This window comes from Gracilinanus agilis, chromosome 2, assembly GCF_016433145.1.
Source record: "Gracilinanus agilis isolate LMUSP501 chromosome 2, AgileGrace, whole genome shotgun sequence".
Classification (NCBI taxonomy): domain Eukaryota; kingdom Metazoa; phylum Chordata; class Mammalia; order Didelphimorphia; family Didelphidae; genus Gracilinanus; species Gracilinanus agilis.
In genome coordinates this window covers 303,123,335-303,140,282 of record NC_058131.1, presented here as the reverse complement: position 1 = coordinate 303,140,282, position 16,948 = coordinate 303,123,335, and the positions used below count along the sequence as shown (strand labels likewise).

The 16,948-nt window shown below is 40.4% G+C and overlaps 1 protein-coding gene across 1 annotated transcript in view; it reads left to right on the top strand.

Annotated features, from left to right (window-relative positions):
• GPT2 (glutamic--pyruvic transaminase 2) overlaps positions 1 to 16,948 on the top strand; it is a 54,047-nt gene that overhangs the window by 34,104 nt on the left and 2,995 nt on the right. The window contains exons 8-10 of the mRNA XM_044664177.1: positions 2,571 to 2,745; positions 6,767 to 6,922; positions 10,991 to 11,103. Coding sequence (XP_044520112.1) covers positions 2,571 to 2,745; positions 6,767 to 6,922; positions 10,991 to 11,103 — 444 coding nt within the window. The remainder of the gene's footprint in view (positions 1 to 2,570; positions 2,746 to 6,766; positions 6,923 to 10,990; positions 11,104 to 16,948) is intronic.

Sequence of the window (16,948 nt, the reverse complement as noted above, 5' to 3'; positions counted from 1 at the left end):
TGTGATTATATCAATATGAGTCCTTCCTCCATTAATGCACATTGCAGTATCTCTGGGCTTAATATATGTCTTCCAGAGTTTTTGTGATCCAATAATGAGCCCCCCACCCCCACCCCAAACTTACATAGGCTTTTCCTCAGATAGGTTAACAGACCTCTGGTTCATCACTTGTCTGGTATTCAAAGTGTTTCTATTTTGGTAGTAAATACCAGAGCTTACTCTCTGCTAACATAGCCAATGAGAACCCAAAATTCCCTCCACTATTTTATGACATTCTTTCTCATCATTAACGAATGAATGCATGAAAAAACATTTATTAAATGCTTATTATACCCCTAGTTCTATTCTTAGCTCTTGAAATATAAATATAAAAAGCAAGGCAATAGACGCCCTTAAAGCACTTGCATTCTGATGAAGGGTACAGCGCCTATGAGGAAGTAGTAGCAAGGAGAAGTGTTTTGGACTGGGAAATCACCAGGATGGTGAATGGAGTTATAGAAAATTGATTAAAAATCCTTTTTGGGATGGTAATGTTGACTTGATGACCGTTCCCAAAGCAAGAAGGAGAAAGCTGGAGGAGAGATAAGTATATGTATGGTACCAAGGCAGGAAGATGACCAGAATGCATCTTGGAGGGTCTGTGGGCACCTAGCTATGACAAAGCCATCCATCAGGAGCATGGGACCCTAAGGTTAGAGTTGAAGTGCCAGGTATTACCTCTTAAAGTTATGATATAAAAGGAAAAAAATACAAACATATGAGGATAAAACCCTGTACCAGTGATTCCCAAAGTGGGCGCCACTGCCCCCTGGTGGGTGCTTCAGTGATCCAGGGGAGCAGTGATGGCCACAGGTGCATTTAACTTTCCTTTTAATTGCTATTAAAATTTTTAAAAAATTTAATTTCCAGGGGGCTCAGTAATATTTTTTTCTGGAAAGGGGCAGTAGGCCAAAAAAGTTTGGGAACCACTGCCCTGTACTATTAGAGCTGAAATTCTGCTGGATAACGTTATATTTAAAAATAATAAAGCCTGATATTAAGAGGAAAAGTAATATTTTAATTAGGCCCATGTTGGTAGAATAAAATAGACTATGTGCCTTTTGCTAAGTTCTAGTTTCAAACTTACCGCCAGTCTGTACCTTCACCCATCTTGTCTATGTAGCAAAAGAGGCAATCTCAAGCCCGACCTCCAAATTTATGTTGGAGACGTCACCATGTCCAAAACCGGAAACCCATTGGATCATGGAAAATGTAGTCTTAAAGTCTCCCAAATGTCCACAGGAAGTTTGTCATTTAAAAGCTCATATGAGCCCCAAATACCTCTAAATGGAACCCCAAAAGTTCTAAATAACACAATAAACTAGATGAGGGATAGCTTTAGTAGATTCTGGAGACTAGACCTAGCCACATGGGGAGAACATATAAGAGAGAGGTGAACTTGTAGGTGACCAGCAGATGTATTTGGTCACAGGCAATAGACAGATTCAGTTAAACAATTATTAAGTTCTTGATCTGTGAAAGGCACCATACACAAAGATCTAAGCAGATTTAGTTGATGTGGGTTCTAGCAGGCCATCATGGGAATCTCAAATTGGGACTAAATAATGGAGCTAGGACCTAGATCCTGCCAGACTTGGAAGAATGGAAGCTCCATGAAATCGTCCCCAATGCCTGGCATTGTTTTGTTTTGTTTTTTTAATTTTTTAACTTACTTTTTAAAAAATTTCTAATTACCTTTTATTTTTAAATACTTTTCCATGTTTATATGATTCATTTTCTTTCCCTCCTCTCTTCCCTTCTCTCTCCCAGAGCCAACAAGCAATTCCACTGGATTGTACAAATGTTATCACTTGATACCTATTCCTATATTATTCATTTTTGGTATAGAGCAATCTTTTAAAGCCTAAACTCCAAATCACATACCCATATATAATTGTGATAAGTGATGTCATATATTCTTCTTTTGCATTTCTACTCCCATAGTTCTTTCTCTCAATGTGGTTAGCATTCTTTGCCATAAGTCCTTCAGTAGTGTCTTGGCTTGTTGCATTGCTTCTAGTAGCAAAGTCCATTTACACTGAATCGTTCCACAGTGTTTTACTTTCTGTGTACAATATTCTCCTGGTTCTGCTTATTTCACTCTGCATCAGTTTATTGAGGTTCTCCCAGTTCATATAGAAAATCCTCCAGATCATCATTCCTTACAATACAATAGTATTTTATCACCAACATATACCACAGTTTGTTCAGCCATTCCCCAATCAATTTGACTCCCCCTCATTTTCCAATTTTTTGCCACCACAGAGAGCACAGCTATAAATATTTTTGTACAAGTATTTTTCCTTACTATCTCTCTTTGAGGTACAAACCTAGTAGTGGTATGACTGGGTCAAAGGTTATGCATTTTTTAAAGCCCTTTGGGCATAGTTCCAAATTGCCTTCCATAATAATGCCTAGCATTATAATTGATTAGAATTTTTAAAAAGAGGGTTATGGATCTTTTGGTTAGTCGAATCCCAGTTAATTAAGACTTTACCCTAATTTTTGCCCTTTTTTCCTTCCCTGGCTAGGTGTGGCTACCGAGGGGGCTACATGGAGGTGATCAACTTACATCCAGAGATTAAGGAACAGCTTGTCAAGATGCTCTCTGTCCGACTCTGCCCCCCAGTGTCTGGACAGGCAGCCATGGACATCGTTGTGAACCCCCCTGTGCCTGGAGAAGAATCTTTTGAGCAGTTCAATAGGGTGAGTATAAATGGGCATCTTCATCCTTGGTATCCTGGGTATGCCTTCATAAGTAAATAGGATTCTAGATTGTGGGTCTCTTAGGTATCTTAGAGGTCATTGAATTCAGCTTCTTCATTGTACAGGAAAGGAAACAGAGGACACAGGTAGTAACTTGTAGTAGAGCTCCCATCTTTTCTGACTAGGCCACCAAGAAGTGTACTGAGCTTGAAGTCAGTAAGATGAGTTCAGATCCTGCTTCAGGACACTTATAAGCTCTAGTCACTTAACTTCTCTCTGCCTCAGTCTCCTCATCTGTGGAGATAAGATTTGATGGTCTCTTAAGGCCAATTCCAGCTTCAGATCCTGTGATGCCAAGTCCAGTCTTGTTGCCAAACTCCACTTGAGTTAGAATAAGAGAGGCTTTGGTCACGGTTTCCATCTTGGTATAGACCAGTTAGCTTCACTGAGAGGAAGAATCCTGTTCTGTGGTAACAGAGCATTGACCACCACACCCTGACCAGGCTTCTCTGGGATGTGGGAGTGGGAGCAAAGTCTGAGAAGCGGCCCTAACTCACCCTCAGGGCAGCAAACACAAGTTAAAGCCTGTGCCTCCCAATAAGGAGCTTACCTTATGTTCTGCCCACCTCCTTTCCCTAGCAGTGTCAGGGCGGTTCTCCACCACCCCCAGGACCTAAATCTAGCGCTTTTCCCACCACACTGCACAGCCAGCGGTTACGGTTCCATCACCTTCTAAGCTTTGTATTCTCCTACCCTTTGATTCGTAAAGCAATTGGAAGCCCCAGAAAATGACTGTGATTGAAAAAAATCCTTCTTTTGTATCCCTCCTATCCTCACAGTGCCTAGCACGGTGCAGGGCATAGATGAATAACTCTGGTTTAGCTAGAGCAGAGGCTTCTACCCTTTTTGTGGGTCAGAGAACCCTTGGGCAGCCTGGCCATGCCTACAGAAGAACAAAATGTTTTTAGATGCATAAAATAAAATGCATAGGATTACAAAGGAAACAATGACAGGAAAATACATTCATCAAAACTTTTTTTTTTATGTTCACAGAGCCTGAGTTATGAACCTCTGATCTTATTGATCCAGTTATAGAGCACTTTAGTAGACTTTTTCTTATTAACGCTTCACAGAAACCCTTTGAGCCCAGCAGGCAGAGCCATTAGCATTATTGTCCTCCTTCCCCCCCCCCCCTTTTAAGATAAGGAAAGGGAAAATGAGAGAGATGGAATGCTTTGCTCAAGGCTGTACAGTAATAGAGCTCAGACTCAGACTCGGGTCTTCTGATGTCTCAGTCTTCTATATCATCCTGCTTAATCAGCGGAAGGAACTGGAAATGTTTAGCTTGTAGAAGACTCAGCAGAGACATGTTAAAATGTGTTCAATGTGAAGGAATAGCTTTGTTCTTTTGAAACAAAACTAGGAGCAGTGGGTGGACATTGCAAAAAGGAAAATTTAGGCTCAGCATTCAGGAAAAAAAAAACTTGCCACCCTTTAGAGCTGTCAAAAAGTAGAATGAGCTGTGAGGTTCCTTCCTTCCCTGGAGGTCTGTGAGTGGTGGCTGCATGGACCCCTGCTGGGTATATTACAGGGGAATGGGTTGTTTGAGGCAGCCACCACGGGTCATTTCCAGCTCTCAGATTCTGTGGGTTCTGTGATCATTAATGACTGTTGGGAGAGCTCTCTCACAGACGTGGCACACCTGGTTTTGCCAAGGTTTCCTAGTCCAAATGTGGGATATCTAATTTCCCAAGTCTTCTGCTACAGCACCTGGACAATGCAGCTGAAAAGTCATGGGTTTTATAGGGAGAAAGGTAGATTCTTCAACACATACCATTGGTTTTCCATTCTCTGTTAGCAAAAGCAGGGAGATGCTCAGGATTGGTTAATGAATCAAATTGGGGAAGCAAACCATAGTATGGAATTTCCAAGAAGAGACACGGAGGGAGGCACATCCAAAACAGAGGCAGTCGGCCTCGTGTGGGTCTTATGGGTGTCTGAGGAGTAAAAAATAGCAGAAAGAGTTTTTGGAAATCTCCCATGCTAGAAGAGATCAAATGGTGTAAGGCTTTCAGGCATTGGGAACCGTGCATGACTAGCCATGTCCTTTGAGTCCAGAGTCTGGTTACTTTTTTGAGAACCACAGAAGGGTTCCTGTGGGAATCATGGGTGATTCCAAGAAAATACAATTGCTTCGTTTTCAACTGCAAATCTGAAAGGAGGAGGAATTTCTGCCCAAATTCCAGAGCTAGCAGTGGGATAAAGAAATAATTTTCCCCTTATGAGTGGAGTGAGCCATGGGATGGAGAGCAGGGGTTGGAGGAGAAAGAATCTCAGTAGAAGCCTACCTCACTGCTGCTAGGGCCTTCATTCTGGAGGACTCCTTCTCAAGTCTAGGACACATGAAATCCTAAGATTTTGAGCTAGAAGGAGCCTTGGGGGTCATTTACAGATAAGGAAGCTGAGGTCTAAAGAGGGGAAGTGACTGTCCCACAGTCTGGACTTGAACAGAGCCAGGGATTACATACACCTCAGTCTCCAGAACTCCAGGTATCACTACCCCACATAGCTATCTGTCATGGTTTTATCACCTCCCAAACCTCATACTCTCCTACCCCTCAATTCCTAGAACAGTTGGAAGCCTCAGAGAGTGACTTTCATTGAAAATAGCATGTTTTGAGAGCCACACCTAGAAACAGGCGGTCCTGGATCTGGCCTCAGACATTTCCTAGCTGAGTGACCCTGGGTGAGTCCCTTAACCCCCATTTCCTAGTCCAGTGGTTCCCAAACTTTTTTGGCCTACTGCCCCCTTTCCAGAAAAAATATTACTTAGCCCCCTGGAAATTAATTGTTAAAAAATTTTAATAGCAATTAATAAGAAAGATAAATGCACCTGTGGCCATCACCGCTCCCCCTGCATCACTGCAGCACCCACCAGGGGGCGGTGGCGCCCACTTTGGGAATCACTGGCCTAGTCCTTACTGCTCTTCTACTTTACAACCAATACACAATATTGATTCTAAGATGGAAGGTTAGGGTTTTTTAAAAAGAAAGTAACATGTAGGGCAGCTAAGTGGCTCAGAATAGAATGCCAGGCCTGGAGATGGGGAGTTCTAGGTTCAAATTTGGCTTCACTCTTCCTAGGTGTGTGATTTTGGGCAAGTCACTTAATCCCAGTTGCCAAGCCCTTACTATTCTTCTGCCTTAAAATTGATAATTAGTGTTGATTCTCAAATGGTAAAGATTTTTTTAAAAAGAGAAAGAAAGAAACGTATGAATTGCGCATATAAAATCATTCTCAAATTGCTTAACATCTCAGAGAGTTGGGGGGAGAGAGAGAATTTGAAGCTCAAAAATTTTTTAAGTGAATGTTAAAAAGTTGTATTTACATACAATTGGAGGAAAATAAAACATTGTTTTAAAAAGATCAAATATTAAAAAAAGAAAAAAAGAAAGTAATACATGGCAAATGCATTCTGTTTTGGGATCTCTGCTGAGCATCTCTGGTTTTGTTTCAGTTAGCTTCTTGGGTCCTCCCCCTGCTCGTTTTCCTTCTCTGTAAAAACGGGGGAAGGGAATATAATTAGGTAATTTTAAAAGCCCGTTTTAGCTCTTAAACTTGGGATGACCCTACAATGGGATGGTAACACCACACATCCTTGCAAGGAAAAGGCTCCTTTTCGAATTTCTTTGGTATTATTATTATTATTATTATTTTTTATAAAACCCTTACCTTCCGTCTTGGAGTCAATACTGTATATTGGCTCCAAGGCAGAAGAGTGGTAAGGGTAGGCAATGGGGGTCAAGTGACTTGCCCAGGGTCACACAGCTGGGAAGTGTCAGGTCAGATTTGAACCTAGGACCTCCTGTCTCTAGGCCTGGTTCTCAATCCACTGAGCTACCCAGCTGCCCCATCTTTGGTATTATTCTTACAGAAGGAATCAGTTCTAGAGACTTGTCATTCTGTTACTTACTATCCTAAGTAAGTTTAACCTCATCCTCTCTCTTTCTTTTCCCGCAGGAGAAGGAATTTGTCCTGAGCAACCTTGCCCAAAAAGCAAAGCTTACAGAAGATTTATTTAACCAGGTGCCAGGAATTCATTGTAATCCATTACAAGGAGCAATGTATGCTTTTCCCAGGATCTTTATCCCAACGAAGGCAATTGAGGCAGCTAAGGTATGTTGATCCTTGCTCTGACTCTTACCTAAATTCAAATCCAGCTTCAAACTAGCTGTGTGACCCTGGACAAATCATTTACCCCTGTCTGCCCCAGTTTCTTCTTTGGTAAAATGAGGATAATAATAGCATCTACCTCCCAGCATTGTTTCAATATCGATAATGATTGTAATGCACTTAGCACTGGGCCTGGCACATAGTAAGTGCTATATGTTAACTATTATTATTATGGGCAGCTAGATGGGGCAGTGGACAGCCTAGCAGTACCAGATCTTAAACTGTACTATAAAGCAGTGGTCATCAGAACAATCTGGTACTAAGAAATAGAATGGTGGATCAATGGAATAGACCAGAGGTAAATGAGCTCAGCAAACCAGTATTTGATAAACCCAAAGATCCCAGCTTTGGGGATAAGAACTCACCATTTGATAAAAATGCTGGGAAAATTGGAAAACAGTGTGGCAAAAATTAGGTTTAGATCAATAGCTCATCCTATACCAAGATAAGGTCAAAATGGGTATGTGATTTAAACATAAAGAGTGATATTCTAGATGGTGCAGTGGATAGGGTGCCAGGCCTGAAGTCTAAGTGGAAAAATGGCCTCAAACATTTGCTAGGCTGTGTGATTGTGGGCAAGTGCTAAGTGCCTTAACCCTGTTCTTTATCTATAAAATGAGCTGGAGAAGGAAATGGCAAACCATTCTAGTATCCTTGACACGAAAACCCCAAAGCGTCAGACACAACTGAAAATGATAAACAATAACAATTATTATCATTACTGTGATAACTGGAACAGAGGCTACTATTGGGCAGGGGACTGGGGGGTTTACCCCTAGAGAAAAGGGGGTTTGTTCTTGTTCTCTCCATGTCTCTGCTGGGTCAGCCCCTGGATTATAAATCAGGTCAGTGGCTTACTTATATATGTCCTGGTATACAGAGCACTAACTTTCAGAACCAGGGCTGTGAGCATGACTGTGCCATTTCATTTTGGCCAATACAAATGTGAAATAAAACTCAAATCAGGCCAGATTTCTGGTTAACGTTCTTACTAGGAGTGAAGAAAGGTAATTTTTCAGTTAAGTCTCAAAGACTGATTGTCAAATAAACCATAAAGACAGCACCAAGCGCAAAGCTCGACACTGAGTAAGTATTAAATTGACATTGGATCATCGGGCACCTACTGGATGTAGAATAGTGCAATAGGTGCTGGCCAGGGGTGCAAGACAGTTTGCTGTCATGAACCTTCTGGCAGGGGAAGTAAAACGCAAAGCAGACAGTGATGATGAACAATAGTCACGATAAGCGTATAAAAACAGAGGGCTCCATCAGGCCCAACAAGTAAGATTGTTCCTGATGTGAGGGGTGGGGGACAGAAGATGTCATGAAGGAGCTGGCATTTGTACCAGACTTTAGAGAAAGTCAGGGGAAAGAAGAGCTGACTTGGACAGAGAGAATGATACTAGTGGACCAAAAAGCAATTAAGAGCCTATTGTGTGTCTGGTACTGGGTCAAGCATGGGGCAGTACAGAGGAAAAAGGGAAAACACTCTGTCCTCAACGAGCTTACATTTTAAAGGAGATGGGAGAACCCAGCATGTGTTCATTGCAGAGGGTAGTCTAGTTTGGCCACATGTGTGGAGAGAAGCAATATGGAAAGGAGCATTTGTAGAGGAGCTTGAATTCTGGTCTAAGGCAGTTTGAGCTTAAGTCATTAAGTAGAAAGGAGCTGCTAAAGATTTTTGAGCAGACTCTAGAGCACGGGCAGATTGGTAGATAACCCCAAAGGATGATTTTTTAAAAATCTGAAAAGACTTATGGACTAATGCAGAGTGACATGAACAGAAACAGGAGAAAAATTTATACAATGCCAACAATATGGTAAAGACAAAACAATTTGGAGGAATTAGGAACTCTGGTCATTGTAATTGTTAGCCATAATTCCAGAGGACTAATTTTTCATATTTTGTATATATATATAACAAAAGGGGAAATTTGTTTTATTTTCCTTTTTTATACAATTGGGTTGGGGGGGAAGGCCATTTTTTTTCCATTTGAAAATAATAAAATAAAAAAATAAGACAAAAAGAGAGATAACCCTAAAACTCCACACATGGAGGAGAGAGAGAGTGAAAAGCAGTAACATAGTGACAGAAAAAGTGAAGCCAGAAAGAAGAGCAGATACATGATGGAAACTATGCTTAAGCAGTTCATAAGAGTTGGAAACCAAGACCCAGAGAGGTCAAATTACTTGCCTAAGGACATACATAATAGCAGAATTGGAATTCTAATCTGGGTCCTCTCACTTCAAGTCCATTATTTTTTCCACAACAGTTTCCTTTGGGGAAAGTGCAAAGTGATAAATTTAATTATTAAATACTGCTAATATGGGCCTTTGGCGGACCTGATAGAATTTTGTTGGGGAGAAGAAGTTGAGATTGGGCAAAATTCTGTTGGGAGTTAGCAGTGGCTTTCAGGTGTTCAGAGTCTCCAATTACCTGAATGCCTCTGTAAAGAAATACACTTTTATGTAACTTCAAGTAGGCTTAGAAAGTTGGGGATCCAAATGGTACTTGCTTTAATGACCAAATAAGAATTTTTGACATATAGATAGATGGCCTCTTAAGTGCTTGTTCACTTTCATTTTTAATTTAAAATAGTTTAATTTTAAATTTAAAATAGTTTGGAGAAGATGAATTACAAGAATATAGGTGTAGAGCTGGAAGGAACCTGAGAGATCTAATCCAGGCTTTCTTAACTTTTTTGGTGTCCCTTTGGTAATCTGGTGAAAACTATAGACCCCTTCTCAGAATAATGTTTTTAAATATACAAAGTAAAATGCTTTGGATTACCAAGAAAGTAAATCACATCAAAGTATAGTTATAAAGAAAAATTAAGTTTGGACCACAGGTTAATCTAATCCAATCCCCTCATTTTACAGATGAAGAAACTGAGGTCCAGAGAAAAACAAATCGCCCCAGTGTCACACAAGTGTTTAATGGTAGAACTGTAGGATGATATGATATAATACATGTGTATAATGTAGAATGATCTGAACTGTTTTCATGGCACTCAATCTAAGTCCCTTTCCAGTGTAACTCACTGCATCCCAGCGATGTCTTTGGAAGCAGAATATTTGTGACTATTTCTTCTCTTCTGTTTATACCCAGCACCTCACCTCTTCCTGGGACCTAACACTTGCCCATGTGGGAAAAAGCAGCTTGGTACAAATGAAAAGTGTGTTGAAATTGAAGTCAAGGGACCCTCAGTTGGAATCCTGCCCTTGCCACTCACCCTTTGTGGGACTTTGGGCCAATCACTGTCTCTCCCTGGGCCTCATTTTGTCCACCTGCCAAATGTTGGGATTGGGTTAGAACAGTGATGGGCAACCTTTGCAGCTTGGTGCATCAAAATTCACCAAAAAACTGATCATAACTCGGGTGGTGTGTCACTTCGAGAAAAAAACCATAATTTCGCGATATTTATAGTTCAAATAACAAAACTATATAATTGTAATATATAACTATTTAATAAACCAAAAGAGGTAGAATTGTCATCTATAGTGCACAGAGTGTCTACACTTTTTTTTTTTTTTTTCATCCTGGGACTCCATTCTAGGAGCATAGGGCCACAACCAGTGGGCAATGGGTCGCTCAGGGTCACCCAGCTGGAAAGTGTCTGAGCCCGGATTTGAACCTAGGACCTTTCGTCTCTAGGCCTGGCTCTCCATCCACTGAGCTAGCCCAGCTGCCCCTACTTTAGGTTGCAGTTTCTTTAGCAGATGTAGTTTTTACTACATCTAGTGTCTACACTTCACTACAGCAAATGTTTCATCCTGGGCATGCAACCATGTGTCATCAAAAATGGCTACACGTGTCATTGCTAACACGTGTGTCATAGGTCTGCCATCACTGGATTAGACGGAGGCACTCTTAAGGTTCCTTCCATCTAGCTCTGTGCTTTGGTAGAGCAGAGAAGCATCCCTTTAAGTGAATCACTGCAACTTTACTTGAGTTTGATTCTATGTGTCTGTAAAAAGAAAATAAATGACTAACTCTGCTCCACTTCTCAGGCCCATAAGATGGCCCCAGACATGTTTTACTGTATGAAGCTTCTGGAAGAAACTGGAATCTGTGTGGTGCCCGGCAGCGGATTTGGCCAGAAAGAGGGGACTTACCACCTAAGGTACCGCATGCTCTCCACCTCGGAGGGGGTAGTTTTGCATTTGGAATACAACTGTGGTTTTATATGCAGCTCTAAGATTAACTGAAATTTTGGATCAGGAACAAATAAAAGCCCTTTGGAGAAAGACCATCCCTCTCCATCCCACTCTTTTTTTTTTTTAAAACCTTTTTTAAAACCCTTACATTCCATCTTGGAATCAATACTGGGTGTTGGTTCCAAGGCAGAAGAGTGGCTAGACAATGGTGGTCAAGTGACTTGCCCAGGGTCACACACACACACACAGCTAGGAAGTGTCTGAGGACAAATTTGAACCAGGGACTTCTCATCTCTAGGCCTGGCTCTCAATCCACTGAGACCCCTAGCTGTCCCCCCAGCCTTTTCCTTTTTTTTTTTTTTTTTTCACATAGATAGAATATATGTCCTATACCTGGAGATGTCAAAAAATGTGGTTATTCTCTATCTCTGGGGAGTAATTTGCTTTCTCCTTGTCTGGTGTTAGCGATAATGATGATAATAAATTATTGCTAATAGCTAACATTTTATATAGCATTTACTCTGTGCCAGGCATTATGATAAAAGTGCTTTACAATTAGTATCTCATTTGATCCTCACAGCAACCCTAGGAGGTAGGTACTGTTATTATCCCCTTTTTGCAGATGTGACAACTGAGGCAAACAGAGATTAAGTGACTTTGCCTAGAGTCACACAGCTAGTTAGTATTTGAGGCTGGATTTGAACACAGGTCTTCCTGACTCTGGACTTGGTGCCCTATCCACATTTCCCCACTGAGCTGTATGGACTTCAAAGATTTTACAGAGCACTTTTCTCCACAACCTCTCTATGAGATCATTAGTAACAGCAGTCGTTTTTGCTGATGGAGAAAGAGAGAAGTGACTTGGCTCAGGACTACATCATGTTAGATGAGGGGTCTGACCCCCCAGACCAGTGTTCTTTCCCTTATACCAAGGCGTTTCCCATTCTAAAAAGGTGCTACCTTTTTGGAATTATGATATGAGTAATTTATGATAATACCACCATATATATATATATATATTTTTTTTTTTAAACCCTTACCTTCCATCTTAGAATCAATACTATATATTGGTTCTGCAGCAGAAGAGCAGTAAGGGTGAGCAATGGGGGTTAAGTGACTTGCCCAGGGTCACACAGCTAGGAAGGGTCTGAAGCCTGATTTAAACCTAGGACATCCCATCTCCAGGCCTGGTTCTCAATTCACTGAGCTACCCAGATGCCCCCTTAAATATATATCTTATTTCTACTTCTATATACATCAATATCCAACTGGATTTCTGATTTCATCACTTCAGAAATTCTCTCTACCGATGCAGATTGCAGCTCATCCTGTCTATCTTATGTGTCTCTTGTCCAAATTGTCCTTGCTTTCTCCTATCAGGAAGGGGGAGGAAACAGTGATCCATGACAACCTTGTATTGTCTTTTGTTTTTGCATCATATTCATTTCCAAATTTAGCCAGCCCTCTTTCCTCCCCTGCCCATTGAGCCCCCATTTGCAACCACTTAAAAATCAGAGACAAAAGGCAGTTCAGCAAAATTAACCAACACTCTGATCAACAATTCTGACTGTATATTCAATCTACTTTACCACAGTATCCCCCCTCTTCAGGGAAGGGAGAGAGGGGTATTATCTCCTGTAGATTTCCACTTCAACTATGTCCTCTCCAAATCTTCAGCTTCCTTCCCTTCCCGGATCTTTCCCTATTTCCTTCACAATATGCCCAAGTCTCTTCATCTTTAAAAAAAGCCCTTCGGGGGCAGCTGGGTGGCTCAGTGGTTTGAGAGCCAGGCCTAGAGACGGAAGGTCCTAGGTTCAAATCTGGCCTCAGACACTTCCTAGCTGTGTGACCCTGGGCAAGTCACTTAACCCCCATTGCCAAAAAATTTTAAAAAAAAAAATTTTTTTTTAAAGCCCTTCACTGGACTATGGTATTGCCCTATATCTTTCCTCTCTCTCTCAACGAGACTCCTAGAAACAGCTGTTTGTATTCACTGCCTCCCCTCCCTCTTCATCCCTTAGCTCAAACTGCTCTCTCCAAAGGCCCCAGTGATGGCTCAGTTGTTAAATCGGATCGTCTTTTCTCAGTCCTCTTCTTACTTGCCCTTCTTGCTGCCGCATGGGACAGACACTATTGAGAGATGCTCTTGAATGCTTATTCTACTGGGAAAAGACTTTTTTTAATGCCTACATAGCTTGGATTTCATACCCTTCTCAGATGTTTGATTCAAAAGTTTTCTGGGTTCCCCCATCCCATTTGATGGATTCCTTTCTTAATCCTGCTGCAATTAGTTTTGTTTTGTTTGTGCAAAAACTTTTCAAGTTAATGTAATCTTTTGTGATTGCCTCTTTCCTTTATAAGAGTTTCCCTTTAGGGGCAGCCAGGTGGCTCGGTGGATTAGGTTCAAATCTGGACTCAGACACTTGCCAGCTGTGTGACCCTGGGCAAGTCACTTAACCCCATTGCCTAGTCCTTACTGCTCTTCTGCCTTAGAACCATTATATAGTATGGATTCTAAGACAGAAGAAGGTAAGGGTTTGGGGGGGGGGGGAGAAGAATTTTCCCCTTAACTAGAGTTCCTCTTCTGGTTCTTTTACAAATTTTTATGGGGTGACCTTTTATATTCATGTATACATATATTTATGTGTGTGTATATACATATGTATGTATGCTTTTGCTTTATTTTTTCTTTTTGGAAAATAAATAAATTTATAGCTTTTCAGAGCACTTCTATATTTTCTCATTAATGCCTTAGAGCATCTTGTGAGGTAGGTGAGGCCCAAAAGTGATGCTCATTCTTACAGAAATCTCAAAGTTCTGATGGAAAGAAAATTAGCTTTGGATTCAATCTGCCCGCTTTCTACTCTTGGTCCTTTAGTTTTTTGCCTGAATTTTCCCTTCAGATAGAGAGTTACTGCCCTTTGCTCTGTATTATATGGTTTGAACACAGGACTGAGAGATTGAGGCAATCAGAGCCTGGCTTCAGCTCTTTTTTTTTTTTTTAACATTTATTAATATTTATTTTTTAGAGAAGTTAACATGGTTACAAAATTCATGCTCTTACTTTCCCCTTCTCCTCCCCCCCCCACTTCTCCCCTCCACCATGGCCAATGCATATTTCCATTTGGTTTTAACATGTGTCATTGATCAAGACCTATTTCCAAATTGTTGGTAGTTGCATTGGTGTGGTAGTTTTGAGTCTACATCCCCAATCATGTCCGCATCAACCCATGTGTTCAAGCAGTTGTTTTTCTTCTGTTTCCACTCCTGTAGTTCTTCCTCTGAATGTGGGTAGCGTTCTTTTCTATAAGTCCCTCAGAATTGTCCTGAGTCATTGCATTACTGCTAGTACAGAGGTCCATTACATTCGATTTTACCACAGTATATCAGTCTCTGTGTACAATGTTCTTCTGGCTCTGCTCCTTTCACTCTGCATCAATTCCTGGAGGTCTTTCCAGTTCACATGGAATTCCTCCAGTTTATTATTCCTTTGAGCGCAATAGTATTCCATCAGCTGGCTTCAGTTCTACTGTCAACTCCTTGTATGATTTGAGGCAAGATTTTTAACTTTGCCTCCATTTCCCAATCCATCAAATAAAGAATGCTTACCTTACTTCTTTTATAGGGCATTGTGAGGTCTAATTATGAAGCACTTGATGTGAAGCTAACTTGAGAACTTTAAAGTCATTTATAAAGAGAGTCCTGTTTTTATTGTCATTGTTTATTATTTGGGCAGAGAGAAGAAAGTGATAAACTCTGAGGCCTCCTCCTGGATACTGCTGCTTGCTCACTTTTTGCCTTTTCACCAAATTATCCCTTCTCCCCTCTGTACCTACTCCCCAAGAATAGTGATGGTAATAGCTTGCAATAGAGGCAATGGGGAATCCACACATTTGTCCATTCATCTCATGTTTATTTAGTGCTTGTGATTTCTGGCACTTTTCATCTTCTTCTTTTGTGGTTGGTACAATCTTTATATCCATAAAGCATCCATAGCTTTTAGAATTTCATTTGAAAATTAACATACCTTTCACAAGTAGGAATAAAGGAGTTTCACACTTCAATAGGCATTACTCAAGTTATTTGAGCATGAATGCCCATTTGTGTATTTGTATTTCCCTTAGTATATATTATAACTGTGACAAAAATTTATTAGCTGAGACACCAAAATAATAATACAGTCTCTAAGCCAAAAAGAAATAGATCTATTGAGAAAGAGCCAATCCACAATAAAGCCAGACTCCAGTTAGGAACCAAAGACCCCAAGCCTTGTGAGCTGCCTCTTTATATGGTCAAGAGTTGTACTAGAGATACAATAATATTTCAGATATATTTATAGTTACTCAAGAATCAAGTAAAATCAGCAGAAACATAGAATAAAGGAGAAATGAAAGAAAATCAGGTAATACATGGGTGTGTTGAACAACAACTTCATATAGTACAGCATGAGGTGGAGAAATGTCAGAAAACTTTATGCCTGCTGTGTGATTTTCCTTATAAATGATAGTTTTTCAGGGGAAAGCTGGGTAGCTCAGTGGATTGAGAGCTAGGCAGAGAGACTTGGAGGTCCTAGGTTCAAATCTGGCCTCAGACACTTCCCAGCTGTGTGACCCTGGGCAAGTCATTTAACCCCCATTGCCTAGCCCTTACCACTCTTCTGCCTTAGAACCAATACACAGTATTGATTCTAAGAAGAAAGGTAAGGGTTTAAAAAAATAATTATTTTTCAGAATTAAGTGATTATTTTTTTAGAAATATTTAATACTTACAATTGAGTGTTTATGTAGTTCCAACAGGACTGAACTCCTAAAAATGCTTCAGATAGAATCTTATATGATTGAGATACAGAAAATACTTCAGATAGAATCATATATCTACTAATGATATAATCATGGAGGGGGTGGGGGTTTTTGCATTCACACATCGCGCATTTAAACAAATAATATTTCCTGAAATAATTTATCCAGAAAGGCACCACAACATTTTAGATTTAGTACTTTTCTTCTAAAAAGCTATTGTTTGTCCACATAGAGGATTTCATTTGACTAGGATATACTAGTATAAATAAAATTTTTCCTTCCTTTGTAGAAACTGAGGCACAGGTGCCCAATCAAAGCAGCATGGTTTACCAGAAGGATCAGAACAGAGATTCAGGAAATCTGGGTTGTAGCTTGATTTTGTCATTTATTAGATGCATGATTGTGGGCAAACACAACTTCCCTGAGATTCAATATTCTCTTATTTAAAATAAAAGATAATTTTGTTATTATCGTAAAATAAAAAATGATATGTAAGATTCTTTCCATTTATAAAAAGTATTATCTAGAGACAGAGAACAAAAATGTTGGTCCATTTTCTTTAACATATCAGGAAGTTGAAGCTATGCATTTCTGCTAGGGAGATGAGCCAAGGTGAATAAAGGATTTTGAATTTAGCTCTGGGTATTCTTCTTCTGAGAGGATGTCTCCTCCTCTGCAGTAGAAAGACCATAGTATACTGTGTCGGAAGACCTTCAGAATTAAAAGATGCAGGGAGCCCCACTTTCTGTTCTATTTGGTGGTTTGGTTGCCTCATTTAAGATAGATCCTTTTTTTCCAAACTCTTACTTTCTGTCATAGTAACAACTGTAGGACAAAAGGACAAGGGCTAGACAAAGGGCATTAAGTGACTTGCCCAGGGTCACACAGCTAGGAAGTGTCTGAGGTTTGATTTGAACCTAGGACCTTCCAACTCCAGGCCTGGCTCTCTATCCACTGTGCCATCTAGCTACCCCAACATAGATTACTTTTTTTTTTTTTTTTTTTTTTTTTT